The sequence below is a fragment of the Prionailurus viverrinus genome, chromosome B2 (assembly GCF_022837055.1).
Source record: "Prionailurus viverrinus isolate Anna chromosome B2, UM_Priviv_1.0, whole genome shotgun sequence".
NCBI lineage: Eukaryota > Metazoa > Chordata > Mammalia > Carnivora > Felidae > Prionailurus > Prionailurus viverrinus.
The window spans coordinates 84,115,843-84,137,678 of record NC_062565.1 but is presented as its reverse complement, the minus strand read 5'-3'; the positions used below and the strand labels follow the sequence as shown (position 1 = coordinate 84,137,678).

Sequence of the window (21,836 nt, the reverse complement as noted above, 5' to 3'; positions counted from 1 at the left end):
TCTTCTGCCTAACTTCTCCCATATCTATAGACCATAAATCTCTTATAATGGAGGTTTTGTGGGCATACTTGCTAAGAGAAATAATGACAGAAGTCCTAACATACTGTGATTTTTCTTCTTTAGTTGTCATGAAGAAAGAGAATGGTAGCGTTCACTTTTCTTAGTTGTCTTTAAAAAAAATGTCATACTTTGCAGATATGGATAGAAAGCAGATTGATATCAAATTGTGTATGGATGCTTACATCACTGTTAAGGGCAGCAAAGGAAAAGCATGAACTGACTTGAAAATAAGTTGTATTATTGTAGAATTCTGTTCTTTTTTCATTACTTTTCCTTTTTTCGCTCTTTCTCGCTCTCCATCTTTTCAGTGAACGTTTTATCTGTAATAGCTGCCTGCAGTGTACTGGAGCTTTTCTTGACCCTTTCAAATCCTTGGGTTTTTATCAGTCTATCTTATGTTGTTTTATTTTGGTATTACATGGCAAGTTACACAGATTGAAACGTGTGTTTGGCATATTTTCTTTCATTGGAGATTATAGGGCAAAGTTGTACCTCTATCTAAATAACCTACTAAACAAAGTAAATTTGTATAGACCAAAGCAACAGAAGGAAAACTGGGTTAAATTTCAAATGGATTTTTAAATGACGTTATTTTAAAGAATCCTTTATACACGATTTCTTCAGCTGTCAAAACTATTAAATGAATTCCTAAATTGAAACTTATAGACATTTAGCTACATAATTTATATAATTATGCAGTTAAAAAGACTGCTTACAAAAATGTTGGAGAATATTCCAGAAGCTGTTTTTACATTTTGGTGAAGCAAAATTTTCTTAATTAAAAAAAAAAAAAAAAAAAAACAGAAACAAACCTGTTCTTTACAATATAACATAATAAAGAATTATAATATTAATTGACATGTATAAAGTACTTAGTATGTGCTAGGGATTGTTATAAGTTATTTTGTCCACATAACAGTCCTATTAAGAAAAAAAAAATTACTTTTCCTAGGCCGTTTCCTATCCAGTGGTATAGTAGTAGGTCAAGCATTTAAACCTAGGGTTTGAACTCAAAGTGTTTGGCTCTGTAGCTTGCATTCTTACAGACTGTCCTCTACTGATCTATAAACTTTTTCTTACCCATCAATATGTATCCAATATGCAAGTTTCTTCTATTTTGACAAATAGAATTTCAGTCTATGTAACTATATATAAAACACTAACATCTTGGGCAGTATTAAAGACTTGATTAGTGAGGCATTAACAATAGAATGAAGACTTCAAAGGACCAAACTCTTGTGAAATATAAAGGAAATATGACTAACATCTTTACATTTAATTGGAGGAATATGAGAACTGTCTTGCAAGACTGTAGTGAGAGTATAATGACCCTGCATGAGATGATAGATGATAGATAGATAGATAGATAGATAGATAGATAGATAGATAGATGATAGATAGGTGATAGATAGCTGAAGATAGAAATGTAAATCTGAGCTAAAGTGATTAATTTTAGGAACGGGAAGAGAGAGGAGGGACTCAGTTGCTTAAACCAGAGGTCAGATATGGCTTTACGAGGAGATGCGATTTAGAATTGTAGCAAATGCATTTGTAATGAATCTTCTTCCAAAAGTTTAGTGCCACATAGTTTACTTCTTGATATAAATAGCTCTAAATTCGAACCTGACTCTAAAAGAAAAAAAGAAAATGCTCTGGTTATATACCTTTTGTGAGACTCTATGTCGTTTTAGTGCTTTCTGTTGGTTGGAAAGTCAATATTCTACTACCTACTTATTATTTCTTCTGACATTTGATAAAATCTTCTTTATCTATTGTTATGCCATTTCTCTCTGAAAGTTAATAATAGGAATATTTATGAAACACTGAGGTGTAGTATGAAAGGATTTATTCTTTCATATGTTAATCAAATATGTAAAATGGGATTTGGAGTACATTTTTTTTTCTTTTGCAAGAAAGCATGCAATATATTTATCCATTAGTAAATGGCATGCTCATGTTATGCTCGTGATTATTCAGAAGGAATTGCATTCAAGGAAATGTAGAGCAACAAATATAGCATAAACTTTTGCCATTCTAGAGATATAACTGTGGAGATGTTGATGAATCCTGAATGTGAAAAATACCTCTAATTTTGATACTATCCTCAAACTCACTAATTAAATTATCTGCATAACACTGTTGATAATCCTATGTGGTAAGCAGCTGGCAAGTCAGTGATGTATCAAATTCCAGAGAATCAAGAATATATACTGATAGCAAGATTGAGAAACTGTTCCATAGTATTTCCAGAAATTATAGTGAACAAAGGAAATATGATTCTAAAGTACTTTTCTGGGTTTCCTGCACAAAGTATTGGTTGAAAAAATTTAACTATAGCATTCTCTATTTCTAAAAAGTCAGGGCTTATGCTTTATACTTGATACAAATCTGTTTTTCACTTGACCAAATTCTTTTTTAATGTTTATTTGTTTTTGAGAGTGGAGGTGGAGAGGCAGAGGGAGAGAGAGACACAGAATTGGAAACAGGCTCCAGGTTCTGAGTTGTCAGCATAGAGTCTGACGCTGGGCTTGAACTCATGAACCATGAGATCATTACCTGAGCCGAAGTCAGATGCTTAACTGACTGAGCTACCCAGGTGCCCCTCAATTGACCAGATTCTTTAATAACTAGTTATATGGTACATCTGGATTTTAAGAGAAGATGAGAATTTTTGCTCATATAGTTTTCTGTTAATTTTATTTTTGACTTTGATGTTAAAACAACAAAGAATTTTAGGGTATGTTGATAAAATTTAATGTAATATAAACTGCAGAGAAAATGTGGTATCTATTGGTTCATTCCAAATATAAATTATTGTAAGCTTTGATTAGGTCAAAATACACAGATATCTTTATTGTATTATTATGTATCACAAATATTTGAATAGAAAAATATATAAACTCTTAGCCATTGTGACAATTCTTTTAAGAAATATACACTCTAAATCATAAGTCTGTATATAAAAACTTGGCAGAGAGTAGTTTATTTTGAGAATTCTCTATTCCCTTGCAATGTAACCTTTTTTAAAGAGTAATAGAAGAATTAATTTAATAAAAAATTAATGAATTTGTGAAATAGACATTAAGGCAATAACAATATATAAACCTACTCAACTATCATATTTTCCATGTGAAAAGTAGAATGTTTAACTAACCATATTAAATAGCACTTAGGTTGTTAGAGCTACACACATTGCACTTTGCAATGAGGTATTCAAACATTTCATGAGCAGAAAATTAACTATTTAAAGGTTTGGACAAACTGCATACCATTTGGTGATGCAACATAGATGGAAAATATAATAAAGCAAAGTTATAATGAGGATAACAGGTAAAGAGCAGTGCACCTTATCTTGATAAAAGATGGTTTCCTCCAAATTCTAATTTTGCAAAATATTTTATAGCATTCAATGTTTGTCTATTTGTATGATAAAAGAAGGATTTCATTTTGGGAAAATCTAAGAACTGCAAAATCTTTACTGACACTGACTAGTCATACTCTTTTAACATCTGTAGCTTGCAAAGATTCACCTTTTAGACTTTACTGATTATTTATTTATTTATGTATTTATTTTTAATTTTTTAAATGTTTATTTTTGAGAGACAAGAGTGTGAGCGGGGGAGGGGCAGAGAGAGAGTGAGGACAGAATTCGAAGTAGGCTGCAGGCTCCGAGCTGTTCCAAGCTGTCAGCACAGAGCCCACTGTGGGGCCTGAACTCACGAACTGAGAGATCATGACCTGAGCCCAAGTCATATGCTTAACCAACTGAGCCACCCAGGCACCCCAAGGACTGCTGATTTAAACTACAAAATAATGTTACTGAAAAATGGCAGATGGAAAGGTATGGCAAAAGTCATATTCTTACAAGGTTGGGACTCTTTCCTCTTATCATTGTTGACATTTGGCAAGGTTCACCATTGGTCTTGTCATGCCTTAGGTACGGTTTACTGTTTCATTATGATGAAATAAAATAAAAGCATTTGAAAAATTTCAAGCATCAGATGCAGATGCCTCAGTTTTTCATTGGTATATATCCAGTCACAAAGGTGTTACACAAATTCTTATACAATGCTTGATTATTCCTTGATTGATCACACCTTGGCTTTTAGACATTATGTTTATTTAGGCATATAGACAGCTAGTATTCTTATCTGTCTTTTGTTGAACACTTACAAAAAAGTAATTCAACTTAAATGTTGAAAATAATTACTCTAAAAGTATTGTCTGACCCATTCCACCTGGTTTCCATCTGTGACAATATGTCTTCACAATCTGTCCTCTGCTTTTCTTCTGTATGTTCTTTACCATTAGTTTTGGGTGCAATCTTTGAACTGCTTTTTTCCTTCTTTATTATCTATATTCTGGTTAGTATAAATTAAAATTTCCAAACCTTTATGTAGGCTTTGAGACGACTTAATTCTAATTAACTAGGAATATTTAATTCCCTATCAGCTCTCTGTACATAATACCGTACTGTACGGCACCATTAGTGTAGAAATAGAATGGATCATTATATTCTAGTTTAGCCTTTTCTTTGTAAGAAATTTCAACACATTTTTCATTTGGAAATGTACACATTTACATTATTATCCTTTACCATAAGAAAACAGTATTTCACTTGTACAGTTTTCATTTATTTCAGATTTAAATATACTTTGTAGTACTTACATTACTTTTTCTGAGCTAATTCCTTATGATAAAGTACTTTATGTTCTTATCCAGTTTTCCTGTCTTAAGGTTTCAGTTTTAACTTGAAAAAAGTAAAATATTACATGTACATATAAATAGGCTTTAACCCTTGGTTTTGTCATGCCCCTGCATAGGCCATATGCAAAATGAATTAATTTATTTTAGAGACATATGAAATTGAATGCAAAACACAAAGGTACAGAAGGGTATGTGGATATATATGTGTTTATCCTTATAATAAGAGAAAAGATGTAATGGCCCATTGTATTTAAATTACTTTTTTTGTTTATAATAATTGTTTTTAAAATTTAAAAGAGAGCCAGTAAGAAATAAATTGAAATCATTTTTCATAATGTAAGGCATCAGTGATATTTCTGTGTTTTCCAATAGAAATGTTAATTACAAGAATTTATTTTAATAGTGGCCTGTCTAGTTCCAAATTACTAACAGAAATGAAAGTATATGTGTACTTTCTAGAATATGGCAATTCTGGATTATCTACAACTAGAATATTCTTGTTTTTGAGTTTGGATAACTCATATATTTAAAGAAGAATGGTCTGTTTTAAGAATGAGGGACTATCACTCTTTATCTTTTTGTCTTAGAAAAGAGCCCTACACTGACAGTTTTATTATGATTTATAATTCACAACTGGTAGTTTCCCTCTCTTGGAACTTTTCTTTCCCTTGTTCAAAGAAAAATGCTCTAATTATATGGTTATAAAATATTTCACATCTCATTCATATACTTATTCATATTACTGTGTTAAAGATGCTCATAGAATTGTGTTGCAAATTATCTAAAGCACTAATCTAAACATGGCTATGCAGTTTTCTCCCTGGACAGCATAAAGGGAACTCCTTAAGAGTGAGAGCCCATGAAGTGTCTTTCCTTAACAGATATAGTCAGGACTCTACTGCATTCTACTTAGGTATATGCTATACTCTTCCCATTGATCTGATTACAATAAAAAGTTTACTTAGTTGTGTTGGTGAATTAGTCTTTGGTAAGTGGGATAGTTACTGCCTGGTGCTTAATATTGCAGGATGAATTCAATAAATGCATTCAGTAAATGCGGGTTAACTTCCTGCTATATGCTAGGCATTGTGCTAGGCTCTGGAATTTACAGATACATAATTTCTGCCCTTGAGGGTCTCACAGTGAGCTAGAAGAGACACACCTGGGGAAATAATTACGACAGTGTTAATGCTATAATTGTGGTATGTCATACAGATCAGTTTGGATTGTCTTCAGTAGCTTTAGGAGAAGGGAAATTTTTAACTGCTTCATGAAGGATGAATTAGTTATTCCTTAAAAGCAGGAGCTAAACTAGATTTTTTTTTAAATATTGAACATAGCTACCCTTTTTAAAAAGTTTTTATTAAAAAAAATATTAAACAATATTCTAGTAGTACCTACAGTATCTTTCTGCAAAATGCTGTGAATGCAAAGTGGATAGGATACTGATAGAGTTCTGTTGGATTATTTACTTGGTGTGGAGATAAAAATTAAAAATTAACTTGTTTTCTATTTTTAAGGAGTAGAAAGTATGGGGATGCAGTTACAAAATCTTACTGTTTAATTTCTAGAAATTCAGTTTGTCTTACCACTATATATACACGTATGTGTACATGTATGTATAAATGTGTGTGTGTGTGTGTGTGTGTGGTGAGCTCCCTTTTTTGAAAAAAAGAATGAGCTCAACAATATCATTTGCTGCGAGGATATATTCTGCCTGTTACTTTCTTTTATTTCTAAGAATTAAGGATTGAGTGAATATCCTCATTGTCCTGATGCATCTTTTTAAAATGTCATGCTTCAGGGCAAACTGATTTCTTTATGATCTTCAAAAAATTTTCCACTGACATAACAGAAATGATTATTTATCTTCCCACATGTTCAAACTGCCTTAAACTGCTCTAGGGTTATTTGCTTCACAAGACTTAGTAGTGATCCACATTTTATAACTGACTAAATAAGGAAAAAAGTAGTCTTCACAAAATAGCTAGAAAGATTGTTTTAACTGATGATTGTGTTTTAATCATTTTGAAAGTTTTGCTGAAAACATGGTGAAAAGCCCACACTTCAGACTGCTTGAAATGGAAGGACTGCCCTTTGCTTTAAGAAATTAAGATGGAATTATTTCTTTTCATTATGGTTATGGGTCTCGCAAACTTTTTCTACAGATAGGTAGATTTAAGTCTTTTGTAGGAGAAAAAACAAATATTGATGAATCACTCATAAAATAGTTTAATTGTAATTCTTTGAATTGTGCTAAAAATGTTCACTTTATTAAATATGATTGCATTTCAAATATGTGTATTGATATACATATTTCTTGCCTCACTAAAGTTTTTTGAACTTGAAGTAACCTGATTTTATGAACCATTTTGATGTTGCCAGATCCACACTATTAGCATCGCTGAAAGACAAACCAATAACTGCCACAAATAACTCTCCAGTTTAAATATAATTGGTCAATAATAAGTCTCTACCCACATTTCCTGCATGTCTACCTGCGCTGAGTAGTTTTCTCTCTTCATGTTGATGAAGTGCTACAGCTCTGGCAGGAAAGGTGACTTTAGAGTCTGTATTCACCACTGAAATAGGAGATAATTAAGCACATTGTAAAAGATACAGATTAAGGCACAATATTTATAGCTTATAGAACACTTTATTATGAAATACCAGAATTTTAATTGGCTTAAGCACATAAGCAACTGATTATTCACACCATTTGATACCAGGACAAAAGTAATATGTATTTAGAGATCATCATATTTGTTTTTTTAGTGGACAGAACTTTGGTCCGTTGCCTAGCATAATGCAGAGTAGACAAACAATAATTATGTAGTCGGGGAAAGAATGAGTAATTTGACTGTATTTGCCTAATAATTAATTTGTTTTTCTTGTTTGTTTACACATCTGATAATGCAGAAGTGGCTCATTGTTTATTAGAGGTAGAAACTAGAGTGAAATAAAAACTCAGCATGGAAACTGATATCGTGAAATAATCATATAGTTATTTATTGAGTGCTTATTCTCCATCAGGCACTGTGCTAGACTTTTCACAGGAATTATACACTTTAATTCACAATAGTCTGATGATACAGTCTTATTATTAGGCGTCGCTGTTTTAGATATGGACAAACTGGGCTCAGAGAACTTAAGCAGATTTGCAAAGGTTACACAGTTAGTACACGCTAGAGGGGAAGCCGGTGTCGTCATTTATATAAAGGCCAAGTTGTATTGCTTTTACAGGCTTGTTGAAGTGAGACTTTCTGTGGTGAAATTAACAATGTCATTCGGAACATGAATTTCGTCTTTTAAGAAGTGTTGTTTTAAAAATGATTATGTTAAAGCTAGAGTTTTGGTCGTTCAAAAGAGGAACCCTCATTCATATATTTTACTTTTTTTGTATGTAAAACCTACATTGTCTAAGTTTTCTTGGTATGTTTTCAAAACTATGAGGAATGGTTTAGTATAATGAGAATGAATAATAACATTGAAATTATAAAACCTATGGTATTATAATAAATATAAGAGAAATATTAAAAAATAGACTTGACATACAAGAATTTAAATAAAAACTTGAAATTAAAAAATAAAAGAAAAAAAGAACTTGACAGTGGCCTAGATGCTATGGTAAATTGTGTCCCTGCCTGAAATCTTTCTAACACCAATCGCTATTTAAGAGCTCTCCCCATTACAGCCTCTTGTTGATAATGACAATGCCCTCAAGGAGATCTGTTAGTAAAATAAAATAATACTGTATCATAAGCAAGGCACTTTTTAAAGTCACTACAGGTAAGTAATGTTTGAGTTTGGTTAGCTAGCTTCCCCTAGCAGAAGTGTTTTAGACCATGGGAACCCAATAATTATACCATTTTGCTATAGGCTTGTATTAGGGTTAAAATTATTCTGTGTTAGTGCTTTTCCCGTGGGGTTATTGCTAGAACATAGGCAACATATTGGAACATACTGAATTGCATAAGTAATTCAGTTTTTTTATCTGTAGGTTGATCCCTCAGAATGGACCTATGAGGACAATCTTGAGTGAGATCCAGAAGGGTCTGATTTCATTTTTCATCCTTTCTTTTATGACAGTTGATGTTTAAGTTATTTACCTAATTTAAAAATTCCACTGCTGGATTCTTATCTGCATGAACCAAAATGAATGTGCCCGTCTCTGGCAACACAGATAGGGTTTGACAACAATGGCACAGTGAGAGCTAGAGGTGAACTGTTAGGCAGATGCATCGCTGACACTGTGCCCGCCACTGCCTATCACGGATGGCGTGCAGAGGCAGGACAATCCTTTAGAGCTGGTCTTTCACACTCTCGCTGAGGCACCACTGACAGACTAAGTGGGTGTGAGTTTGTATGTGGGGTTTTGGAGGTATGGTGATGGTGGTTGACATACACATTTTTTAAAGATAGCATTTCGATGAAAACAATTGTATGGGAGTTTAACAGTTAGAGAACTGATTAACTGATTACTGTATTATTGTTAAGACAAGTTTTTGTAACTGGAAATACACACACGCACGCACGCACACACATACACACACAAACATGCGTGTGTCTATAGCACTTAATAATTGATAACAAGGAAAACAAAGACATTGAAGCCCAGGAATGTGAAGTGGCTTTGTCCAAATTACATGCCAGTAAATCATGGAGTAGATTTGAACAGATTTTTTTTAGTTAAAATCCAGTTCTTGTTTGCCGTATCACATTACTTCTTTAGCATAGCCTAATTTTTATAAAGTAGAATAGGAAGACAAAAAAGATATGAATGTTCTAACTTGACATTTTTCCTCTTTTTTTTTTTTTTTTTTTTTTTTACCATTTTGGTAATGACATCAGAATTACAGTGATATTTTGGTAAAATGAAGAGTACCTTAATGCCAGACCCCAGAAAAATTCCTGGCATATTCCAAACCTATAATTTAATAAAGGACAAAAAAACTGTGTTTATATAATGCTTTGTTTTCTTTTACAGTCTTTTAAAAAGTTTTAAAATAAAACTTTAAAAAGGTTCTCATTTTACATGTTTCTTTTCCACTATATGGTATTAGTGAACATTAAGTACTCAATTAAATAACAAAACTAAATAATATATATACTTATAATGCCCTGAAATTAATTTTTCTTTTTTATTTTTAAAAATCCCCAAATATTTTCAGCACGTGATACCTGTTATCACATGCTTTATATTCTGCACCATTTCTTTTCTAAACTCTCACAAGTTAGTTCTAGGGTGATGTGGATTGTGCCTCACAAACTGTAAGATGCTCGTTACATCATGTTGTTTTTATCCTCTCTGCCCGCTGTTCATTCTCAATGTGAAAAATCATAGCATATCAGTGACAGGAGGTCTGGCGTTCAGGTGGACTTTTGTGATTATTCCCACTGAGGCACTGTCAATAGGATTAAAAAACAGATTCTGGATCTGTCCACCCCAGATGAGGTCAGCACTTTGAGCAGTGGGAGTACTATTTCTACAAGCTGTGCTTTCCCCTTTGCATTGTAGAGCATGGACATTAATATGACACAAATATTTGAGAGCTCCTATGGAAACGGACTGGCTTTGCTCTGAATTAGGCTCTGAATTAAGCAAAATGTCCATCTGCAATAAATAAAATAACATTCATTAGGATCCCTAACTATGTATTTATGTAGATTCTACAATAATATTAAAGCCCAGAAAGTTTCAATTACAGAACAATCCACTTATAGTTCATAATTAATAAACTCTTTGCAGCTGCATAACTGTGGCCGGAAACATCTGCAAAACCTCATATTTTACACACAGACACATACACATAATTCCTTCAGAAAAAGTTCAATTGTGCTTAAAATCACAGGTCTGGAAACAGAGTAAGACCTGAGGAAGCTGAATCTAGCTGTATTCAGTTAGCTTATGGTAGGAGAAGGAGGGGACTGGGGCTTCCCTTGTTTGGCAAAGAGATATGGGTAAAATAAAACAATGTTTAAGGTCTATTCAGGTATTCACCCAAAACTAACTTTGTATCATTAAAAACCTCCCCTGACTATAAGCTGGTTTTTATAAGAATCTATTTCTTTTGTTATAAAATTATTCAGATAAAATTGCTACTCCTGAGATTAAAGATAAATTATTATTTATGAAACTCTAAAATTAACAAATGGGTAAAAGGAATATATTGATGATAGGTTATAATCTAGATCATAGATTTAAAAATTTCCAATTCTTTAAATAATTCATAGCTAATTTTTATACCTAAATACAGCTTTATAACAATAGATGAATATAGAGTATATGTATTAGAAAGGCAAACTAATATATTATTGAAAGCTTAATTTGACATTTTTCTTAATATTTGCTTACTTCTATGTTCAATTTGAAGTTGTATTATTAATGGGTTTCATTATATATACCAGCTTTACTGAAATATAATTCACATACCATACAATTCACCCATTAAAGTGAACAATTCAATGGTTTTTCAGTATAGTTATACGAGTTGTACAACAACCATCACTATAAATCAAATTTAGAGCAGTTTAATCACCCCAAAAAGAAACCCTGCACCCAATAATAGTCACTCACCATTTCTTCTCCCTGCTCCAGCCCTTAGCAACCAGTAATTTATTTTTGTGTCTAATGGTGTGAGTATTCTGGACGTTTCACATAATGGAAATATATTTTTGTGACTGGATCTTTTCATATAGCCTGATATTTTCAGAGTTCATCCGTATTTGATTGCTGAATAATATTCCTTTGTGTTTATTTGTTTGCTAGTTGATGGACATTTGGGTTGTCTCTACCTTTATGGCGATTATGAATAATTTAGTTGTGAACATTATGTGCAAGTTTTGTATCAATATACATTTTTATTTCTCTCGGGTATACACCTAGGAGTGGAGTTGTGAGGTGTTGTGAGGTAATCTGGTAACTATGTTTAACTTTTTGAGAATTGCTAGTCTTTTTTTTCAAAGTGGCTACACCATTTTACATTCCTAACACAACAAGGCATGAGACTTCTAATTTCACCATATTCTTACCAACACTTGTTTTATCTGTCTTTTTTTCTTATATCTATCCTACTGGGGATAAGTAGTATCTCATTGTGGTTTTGATGTGCACTTCTCTGATGGCTAATGGTGTTGATCATTTTTATATGTGTTCATTGGCCGTTTGTGTGTCCTCCATATAGAAATATCTGTTCAGATTCTCTGCCTATTTTTGATTAGCTTATTAGTGAATTTTCATTTTTTCATTTTCATTAGTTTTAAGAACTAATCTTTCATTTCCATTTTTCATTTCATTAGTTTTAAGAAAACTAAAAGTTTTCTTAAATTTCTAATTTATTAGATTTCTTAATAATATCTCATTTTACCTCCTTCATTGATTTTAGGGTGGATATATCTTGTGATGTATTCTTTAGAAACTTTGATAGTCTGAGACAAGACCCAGAACCTGCAGGATGATGGTTCTAAACAACTGGAAAACCTTCAGAATATAGAAATGTCCAGACCTTAATGATGATTCAGTGATTTTGATAAGGTCAAGTCATTAGTGTTTTTTCAAAGTGTCCCTAATGTGTAGTCATAGTGGACAGCTAAGATATAAATTATCAGTGCTTTAAGGTCCAGGGTCGTGTCAAGTGTGTCTGATATTAAAAGTGGAGCTTAAGATTTCCAGAAAATGAGTCCATGAAGGACCAGGAAATCTTTCCCATCTGTAGAAGAACTCTAGAAGTATGTGGGTTTTCTGGGATAACCAGTTTGTGGGAAAGGGTCAATCAAAATATAGTCAGGTAGGATATCCCCCAAGCTTACCCTTATAGGTCATAAACCTAAAGAACCAGAGCAAGTCTGAGTATCTGCATCCTCATTCAGAAGGAAGAGATATTCCATTTCAACTAATTTTCCAGGCTACACAGAAATTTGTCTGTGGCTTTTAGGATGACCTTTAAGATTGTTCACTGTTGGGACACCTGGGTGGCTCCGTCGGTTAAGCATCCGACTTCGGCTCAGGTCATGATCTCATGGTCCATGATTTAGAGCCCCGTGTTGGGCTCTGTGCTGACAGCTCGGAGCTTGGAGCCTGCTTCAGATTCTGTGTCTGCCACCCCCCCCCGCCCCTCCCCCACTCTCTGTCTGTCTTGCTATGTCTCTCAAAAAAATAAATAAATAAATATGAAAAAAAAAATTAAGATTGTTCACTGAGAACACGGATTTGTTATACCAGTACCCTGATTGTTCCATAATCTGCATCATGCGAATAGATATTCAAAGTCCTGGCACCCTGTCGACATCCATTGAAGACAACTATGGAATCTGATTGTTAGAGTTTAACTGAGAAATCAGAATACAAGGCTTTAGTATCCATTCTCATATATTTAAATGTCTTCGTGTTCAGGATTTGTTGCAGTATTAGTACTTTTAAGTAAGTCATTTATAAATAGGAAACCCTATTTCCTTTTTTGTTCTTTTTTAAAAGAATTAAAATCTCAAATATTATTTAAGCCACTTTAGTTTCATAGGGACACTATTCTTATTTAAAGATAGTTGAAGTTAAACATAATAAATTTCATTTATTTCATCACAGTAGATATTATAACAGATCTTGTAATATACTATATTGTATCATGGTTTAGTGGATGTATTATAGTATATTGTTACTGCCTGGGAAACAGAAGTTTCATGTGCTTCCTAGATTCCGTTTTTCTTTGACGGTTTTTCATTGAAGAACGGACTAAGTGGAAACTTGCTTGGTGTATGAAATCTGACAAGATTGTGGTTCTCGGCGCTAGGATAATGAACTTATGTTATTTTATTCATTAGGGCCCCAAAGGACTTGATAAAACAGTCGAAAGAATCAATCCCAGGCCTTTGTGATAACACTGAAAAAATAAACTGTTAGTAAAATAATAGGATAGATTATTTTTACAAAATTAATTAAATATTGAAAACAAATTTTGTACATATTCCCAATCTTCATCAATATAGTGAATATTACCTTCAAATAATGTTCAATTAAAAAAGCAAAAACATCAAAATGTAAGAAATTAAAATTGTATGTTTCTTTTTGTAACTAACTTTACCATAGTGTACATACTATATTTAAAAAAAAATTAATGTTAATTTTGAGAGAGAGAGAGAGAGAGAGAGCGTGAAGGGGTGAGGGGCAGAGAGAGAGGGAAACACAGAATCCGAAGCAGGCTCCAGACTCTGAGTCGTCAGCACAGAGCCCGACACGGGGCTCGAACTCATGAACTTTGAGATCATGACCTGAGCCGAAGTCAGACACTTAACCACCTGAGCCACCCAGGCACCCTACACATACTATATTAATTAAAGTTTGCTTTGAGTTCAAATACTATTGAGCAATTTGAGAACTAAAGCAAAGAAAGAAAAGTTTTAAAGCTGCGTTTGCACAATTCCTAGAAAGTTATTCCTAGATACTTTACAGTTATGTATAAAGGAATTTATCTTTGAGGTTTCAGAAGGCATTTACCTCTAAAAACTTTCTTACTGGTACCTTTTAGAAAACCAGTTGCATTCCTGTAGGGGAGAAATGGCCTTGTTTCCAGATAGCCTTTTTGGGGGCAATTGGAGAGCCCATGTAGATCTTATGTGGCTCTCAGATATGCTACTTCGCCCCAGTTTCTTTCCCTGAGTATTTTACTCAGGTTATTTCTTATAGATATCTCATCTAAATTTTTAATTTTACGAGCATCTGCTACTTCCTACCCAAACTTTTTACCACCCAGTTGCTCACTATTATCCTGAGAGATGCAGCTTATGTCTCTGCATGTTCTTGGCTTTACTCTTAACACCATAGCTCCAAAGATTTTGTACTTATTTTTAATAACTCTAAATTAATAGTCTTCCTAGAGATTAAGTGAAAACTGTCTTGTTACCACTTATTATTTTCAATATTAACTGAACTGAAACAGAATATTACTTCAAAGAAAAAATGTTAAGACTTTGATGACCACATTTTTCCGGCATTGCCTCTATCATTATCTATTTAATGATAGCCATCCATGTACTCCTCAATTTTGCTGGCATCTTTGGTGCCAAAATTCACAGTGAAATTGAGAATACCTATTTAGTATCTCTTCTGGAAGGTGTGCTAGACTATTATTTCATAGTTTTCTGAATTAAAATAATAGCTTTAAATTAGTGAAATGATATCTTAAAAGACAACAGGGACCCAGAGAAAATTAATTTTTAGGGTTGCTTTAGCAACCCTAAAATTAGCCCTGGGGACCCATTGAATGAGTGCCAGACTTTGGCTCATTGAGCAGTCAAGGCTGGTGGAATAGCATATGGTTGAGTATCAGTAGTCCTGTGTTCTAAATCCAGTTTTAACCTAGACAAACAGAATTATTTGAAGAACTCAGGTTACTTTTGCTTCAAATCTGCTTTCCCATCTGTTAAAGTGGTAACAGAATTTAATGTAATTTGAAAGTTGAGTGATAAGGGTTTTGCATTTCTCTACATTAGGTACCATATATATTCTACAAACTATGCGAGTTGAGCAAGAAATGTCCCTCCTTATTCATAAGAAAAATAGGAATAAGCCTTTATTACAAGCTTTTATTTGCAATGGGAGCATGAGGATTCTCCTGGATTCCACCAGGCAGTGTGCTGCCTTCTAATTCTGGAAGCCTTTCCTAATGGATGGTAAATTATGTTGCCATTGTGTTATCCATCTCCGGGTTCCCTAACCTCTCCTCCTTGTAATAACTAATACACACATGTCCTTAAAGACTGTCAGCACATACCTCTTCTTTCTCCTTCTTTTTCTGGTTTTAATTCTCTGGACCTTGATGCTATCAAGCTGCAGGTTGTAAGTAAAGCATTGTCTTCTCTATTTTATGGATGTCATATGTGATCACTGAATTATAGATGGAACATAAAGCAAGATAGGGTGAATACTTAAAGAGAGGAATTTCTATCTTGAGAAACGCAGGCCAAATCCTTCATCCTACCAGTTAACCATTTTTTATGTGGCAGGATCATGTTTTCAGAAACATTTCAAGGTGTTATATTTTAGTTGTATTGTTTTATAGTCAATCTCATTGCTCTCTCTGTGCCTTAGACTTGTATAATTGCTACTGAGAACATGTGAAGAAGTGTCTTTGCCTAAGATGTTTGTGAATGCTTTCCTTTTGTATGAATTAAGGAAACCAACCAAAAGCAGATTGGCTTCTGAGGGCAGTAGTGCATCATCTATTTGTAAGGAGATGCTTGTAGTTCTGTGTATACATCTATCACTTATCGATTGCAATATAACACATATTTAAATTAAGTTTCTAAGTTATCTGGAATACCTATCTTGCTTGTGTAATATAGCCTTATTTTCTTGAAGCTCAAAAGATGATTTTGAGCTCTCCATTGTTTCAGAATTATGCATTAAGTATTGAGCATGTGAGCAAAAATAGAGAATGACTCAGTATACCATCTTGATAAGATAGGATTGTTTAACTTACCTAAGAGTGAAAATGTAGATTATGTTCCTGAGGGATGCTCAAGTTAAGGACATTAAATAAATGTGAATATAATAAGTTAAAAGCTATACTTGAATTTATGTTAAATATTCACTAATCTTTCTTTATAGATATGATTAATTTTTATTCAATTTGAAGGTCACTAAAACTTAAACATATATTCATTTGATAAATATGAAGGGTAAATTAAACTTACTTAATATAGTCAATGTATCATGCCATTAATTAATAAAAAATTTGAAATAATGTAAATTTAATTTGCTAAATTTTAAAGACAAATGTATAAAATAATCAGTGATAGAAAACGGTTCAAGGTTTCCTGACTTAATAGCAAATAGGGTCTAAGTGAGTAAGAGCAACTTTACTGAGAGGTGCTAGGGACCTTCTTTGTACTTGTCTATTCATTGCTGAGAGCAGTTGCTGTGTTAGTGTGACGGTATTGTTAACTTCTCTCAGGAGAGGATAAACAGTCATCATCTGTTTACAGTTGAAGGTTTTCTCCTTATTTGTGGTGGAATAGGTTTCTCCTATTTATAGGCTTTTGTTATTTTTAGTAACAAGAAAGTTCACTTAGTGCAAGGTACCCTGCCTTATAACTTAAATTGGTTGAAATAGTATCTTGAAGTTTTCTGAAAACTTGAGGGAATACATTTCTATCATTTTCAGATGAAATTTTTTATATCATTATTCTTCCTCATCAGGTAATTAAAATTATTTTAGTATTTTTCAGTATCAACCAAATTAACACATAAAAAGTTAATTTACAGCTATTTTATATTAAGAAAACATAGCTTTGAAGTATTTTCGTATGTTTCAACAAGTTAATTATATTGTAAGTGAAGTTACCCTGAATTAAATATCCTAAGATTTTGTCGTATTAAATTATGCTTTTGTGCAGTTTTGGGCTCTAGGTTCAGACCAATGCCACCTATTGGCGCAAGTTTACTGTATTATTTGGTTTTTATTGTTTTACTTTAAAATGTAGTATTCTACATTCTACATTCTACAAATTGGTTTACACTGAATACACTTTATTTTATCATAAAGAGCTTGTTTTTCACAAATTAAATTTCATATTTTATTCTTTGCTATTACTAAAATTAAAAAAAAATCTATCTGCTCTCACGTTTCTATTTTCACTTTCTTTTGCATCCCCAGCCTGTGGCCGTGGGTTCTACAAATCTTCCTCTCAAGATCTCCAGTGCTCTCGTTGTCCCACTCACAGTTTTTCCGATAAAGAAGGCTCCTCCAGATGTGAATGTGAGGATGGGTATTACAGGGCTCCATCTGATCCACCGTATGTGGCCTGCACAAGTAAGTTCAGAATCGTAACGTAGGAAAGGACTTTCAGATTCCTTACACTGGTTGGTTGTACTATTGTGACATCATTGAGATGGGCTTTGGATTTGTGAATGAATTCTTAATTGTTATTAAGTATTGAATTTTTTTTTCATGAACTGATAAGGCCATTTTTCTTTCTTTTTTTTTTTAATTTTACTGTTTATTTATTTTTGAAAGAGAGAGAAACAGAGACAGTGAGAAAGAGGGAGACAGAGTGTGAATGTGAATGGGGCAGAGAGGGAGGGAGACACAGAGTCCGAAGCAGGCTCCAAGCTCTGAACTGTCGGCACAGAGCCCGACATGGGGCTTGGGCTCATAACGCCTTGAGATCACGACCTGAGCGGAATTTGGATGCTTAACCATTTGAGCCACCCAGATGCCCCAATTTTCCATGAACTGATAAGATGCATTTTAAGAATATTTTTCTCATGTATCTAATAAAAATCATAAATAAAATGCAAAAGTTATTTGAGTCTTACATGGTTATGAAATGTGATTAAAAAGTAATGGTTTCTGACTTAAAATTCCATCACTAAATAGAGCAAATCTCACATCTTGGTGCTTCAATTAATGAATGTTCGAGAGACCCAAATCCAAAGCCAATCCCAGACTTACTGTAAATCATTCTTGAGCACATTAGGAATGAATAGATGTATTCTCTGTTATATGGTTAAAAGGAAAACTATTTTTAAACAACTGCACAACTGTTTTTTTTAGGTGCATTAACTGTTCTTTGTAATTGCTTAGAAGAAAAATAGCTAAAGACTGTGGCAAAAGCACAAAGACAGTTGTTATCCTGTTTTCATTTTGACATATTAAATGGAAAATAAATAGAGCCTCTTGCCAAGTGAATTCAAGGAGGCTTTTATACAGCTTCTTTAGGAAAGGTAATGAAATGTTTATGTAAAAGAAAGCATTTCAACTAGTTTTCTGTATGGTAATTGAGCCACTAGCTTAGTGGCCCACACAGATCCTTTCCTTCATTTTTTGTTTTTTTGGGGTTGTTTTTTTTCTTTTTTTGTTTATTTGTTTATTTATTTTTGGTTTCCAAAGGGCCTCCATCTGCACCACAGAACCTCATTTTCAACATCAACCAAACCACAGTAAGTTTGGAATGGAGTCCTCCAGCCGACAATGGGGGAAGAAATGATGTGACCTACAGAGTATTGTGTAAGCGGTGCAGTTGGGAGCAGGGCGAGTGCGTTCCCTGTGGGAGTAACATTGGCTACATGCCCCAGCAGACCGGATTAGAGGATAACTATGTCACTGTCATGGACCTGCTAGCCCACGCTAATTATACTTTTGAAGTTGAAGCTGTAAATGGAGTTTCTGACTTAAGCAGATCCCAGAGGCTCTTTGCGGCTGTCAGTATCACCACTGGTCAAGCAGGTATGTTTTTCTGTTTGTCTTCACTGAGTGAATAATGCGACTACATAAGGGAGGTGTCTCTCTCGCATGAATATTTAGTTAACTTGGCTACACAGAACTAGATTATTCCAGCTCCTTGATGATTCACACCTCTAACTTTTCTTTGTTATTCCTCCTGTTGACTATTAACCATTGCTAGACTCATTAACATCTCCTCCAGAGATTCTGGCAGGAGAACTAAAAAGGGATAAATTGTCAACCAGTTAAGACTGTTCTAAGACAAGAAGCTCCACTGAAAGATCTAGAAGAGAGTGAAAACATTGGACAAAATGAGATGGTGGCTACTTCTTGCAGTTGTACTCTTTTGTGTGGCATATGTGCATGATCAAAGTCTGCATGATAATCAGGGTGATGAAACAGTGGAGTGCACTGTCTCACAAAGTATTAGCCAGTGTTTTACCATATACGATGTGACATTTGTCATATATGGCAAGTCTGCGTTAAAATGGGCATGAGGGAATTTTAAGTTCATCAGTAGGTTTGTGATCATATTACCGTTTGTCATATTAAAGCACGTACTTGGGAGATCTCGTGAGAATTTCAAAAGAAGTGAATTAGGAAGTAATGACCATGAAGACCATGAACTTGTAGCTTAGCCTAGGAGCAATTTTCACTTTTCTTCATGGCATTTGAGGTGCCCTACTCAGTCATGCTTTGTCGTGGTATGTTTTGGAAAATATAAGTTGGAGAGGAAGTTTCAGAAATTGGAGACTTTCTAAACCTTCAGGAAAATCTTATTACTGAAAGAAGTTTCAGAAATTGAGGGCTTTCTCAACCTTTTAAAAATTCTTGCTGGTGAAAGAAGATCCTATGTGGTAGATGTAGCCAAGTACTATGTCATTGTTATTAATAAAATGGGACCTGCACTGGAGTACTGAGTTGTGAGAGCATCATAATAAGCTTATAACGGAGTCTTCCTGATCTTTGGCTGGCTTTCAAAACCAGTATTATCCCAAATTCCTGGACATAGATTAATCTATTCTTCACTTCTATGCCAAATTTAACAAAATGTTACCTATTTAAATTATATCTGCAGAATGAAAACTAGGCATCTGGTTTTATGCTTACCATTTTGAACAGATTAATGAGTTCTTATTCTAAAAGTTTCATTTTGATGTTTATTTAAAAGGCTATTGCAAATCTGATCTCCTGTGTAAAAGCAGCAATCTGGAAGAAAGACGACCTAGAAAATTTGAAATTTCCAAAAACTAGACAAAAGAAATAACTAATTTAACTGATTTTCTTTGATTCATTTTTATTTACCCTGACTCTATTTGCTATTCTTTCAAAATCCTTTTGTCAGATATTTTTGCTTGTGTTGCTTTATATTGAAATTTGTCATCATAGCTTTACAGTGAGTGGGTTTGAAACATTTTAGGTTCATGATTGTGACACTAGAGCTATCTTTGGAACCACTAAGAGCAACTCTTAGGCCTGCTGAACTAGAATAGTTCTTTTATTCCTGCTGATATCAAGTATAGAAGGGACATTTTTATTTATTTTTGAATATTACCCAAAGTTGTCGAGCTTATCCCACAAATAAAGTTCGCCAAATAGTCTGCTTTTGGGGTCTGTATTTTTGCTCTTTAAATACCTACTGTTTAATTTTTCAGGTTAATACTGCATGGGCTAAATCGGTCATAGATTTTCCCATAAATTCTTGAATCAAATATCTCACAGTTGTTAGGTAAAATGGCTTTGGGTGTTGATTCTCTTCTGGCTAAGGGCAAACTAGGTTTGTTTGTTTGTGTGATGGGGGAAGGTAATTTAGATTAGATTAGATTGCAAAATTTAGATAGTAATAATTGCAGAGCTCTGTACAAATGCTAAAAAAATACTGAATTGTACACTTAAAATGAGTAAACCTTCTGGTACGTAAATTATATCTCAATAAAGCTATTTAATTTTTTTTAAAGAAATAAATATAAAAAGTTAAAAAGCAAACTATGTTCATACTTTTATATTAACATATTCATTCATAATTACCTAGTCTCTCCTACATCTGAAATGCTAAAACCTCATGAATTTAAAGTTAGCTTTTTTTTAAAAAGCTATGCTATTTTTTTTTATTAAAAAGCTATTTTTTTTCAAAAAGAAATGCATCTAAACAAGACAATCTATGGTAATTGTAGAAGGTTTCCTGTATTTTTTAACAGAGGAAATTTAGAATATATTAGTGACTGTTGCTCTACTGAATTTGCACACCCACTTCCCGCTGTTCCCCATCGCTAATATTTTTGTTCTTTCTAAGGGGAGAATGATTTGAAATTTTTCCCCTGTTCATTACTACACATGGAAACCTGCAGTGATCCTTGAAATTCTCATTCTCTATTAACTAAACAGCACCACCTCCCACCTGGTTTATGCTGCAGTCATTTCAATAATGAATTTAAATCTAGATCTCTGGTCAGTCATCCCCCTCATCAGCAACCCACTGCTACCAAGTATAAAAAGATGTAGTAGGAGAATCTGCTTGTGTCTGGGTAAGAATAGAGTGAAAATGGAAAATTATTAGCCAGTGTGTGAAAGGTAGTGTGTATACTTTGTAGTTTCTTTTCTGTTAAGTTTGGAGTCTGGAGCATAAGTTTCCCCCACACCCCCTATCAGTGTTTGTGGAAATGAGAGTACATTGAAGTCCCCTTATGCTTTGTTCAGGGTAGGAGTCGGAGGTTTGGTGTTAAAAGATCTGTGCTCCAGCCCCTCCCCTGCCACTTAGGAGTTACATGCTCTTGGGTAGATCACTAAAGTTCCACATGACTGAAATGGGGATAAAAGAATACCTACCCCCCTGTCTTATCCTGTTAGATA

General features: G+C 33.6%; 1 protein-coding gene across 4 annotated transcripts in view; it reads left to right on the top strand.

Annotated features, from left to right (window-relative positions):
* Positions 1-21,836, top strand: part of EPHA7 (EPH receptor A7) — a 168,046-nt gene that overhangs the window by 43,189 nt on the left and 103,021 nt on the right. For 3 of the 4 annotated variants that reach the window (XM_047860744.1, XM_047860743.1, XM_047860745.1), the window contains exons 4-5: positions 17,418-17,573; positions 18,654-18,989. The exons of the other annotated variant lie outside the window; for it this stretch is intronic. In XM_047860744.1, coding sequence (XP_047716700.1) covers positions 17,418-17,573; positions 18,654-18,989 — 492 coding nt within the window. The remainder of the gene's footprint in view (positions 1-17,417; positions 17,574-18,653; positions 18,990-21,836) is intronic. 4 annotated transcript variants of the gene reach the window in all.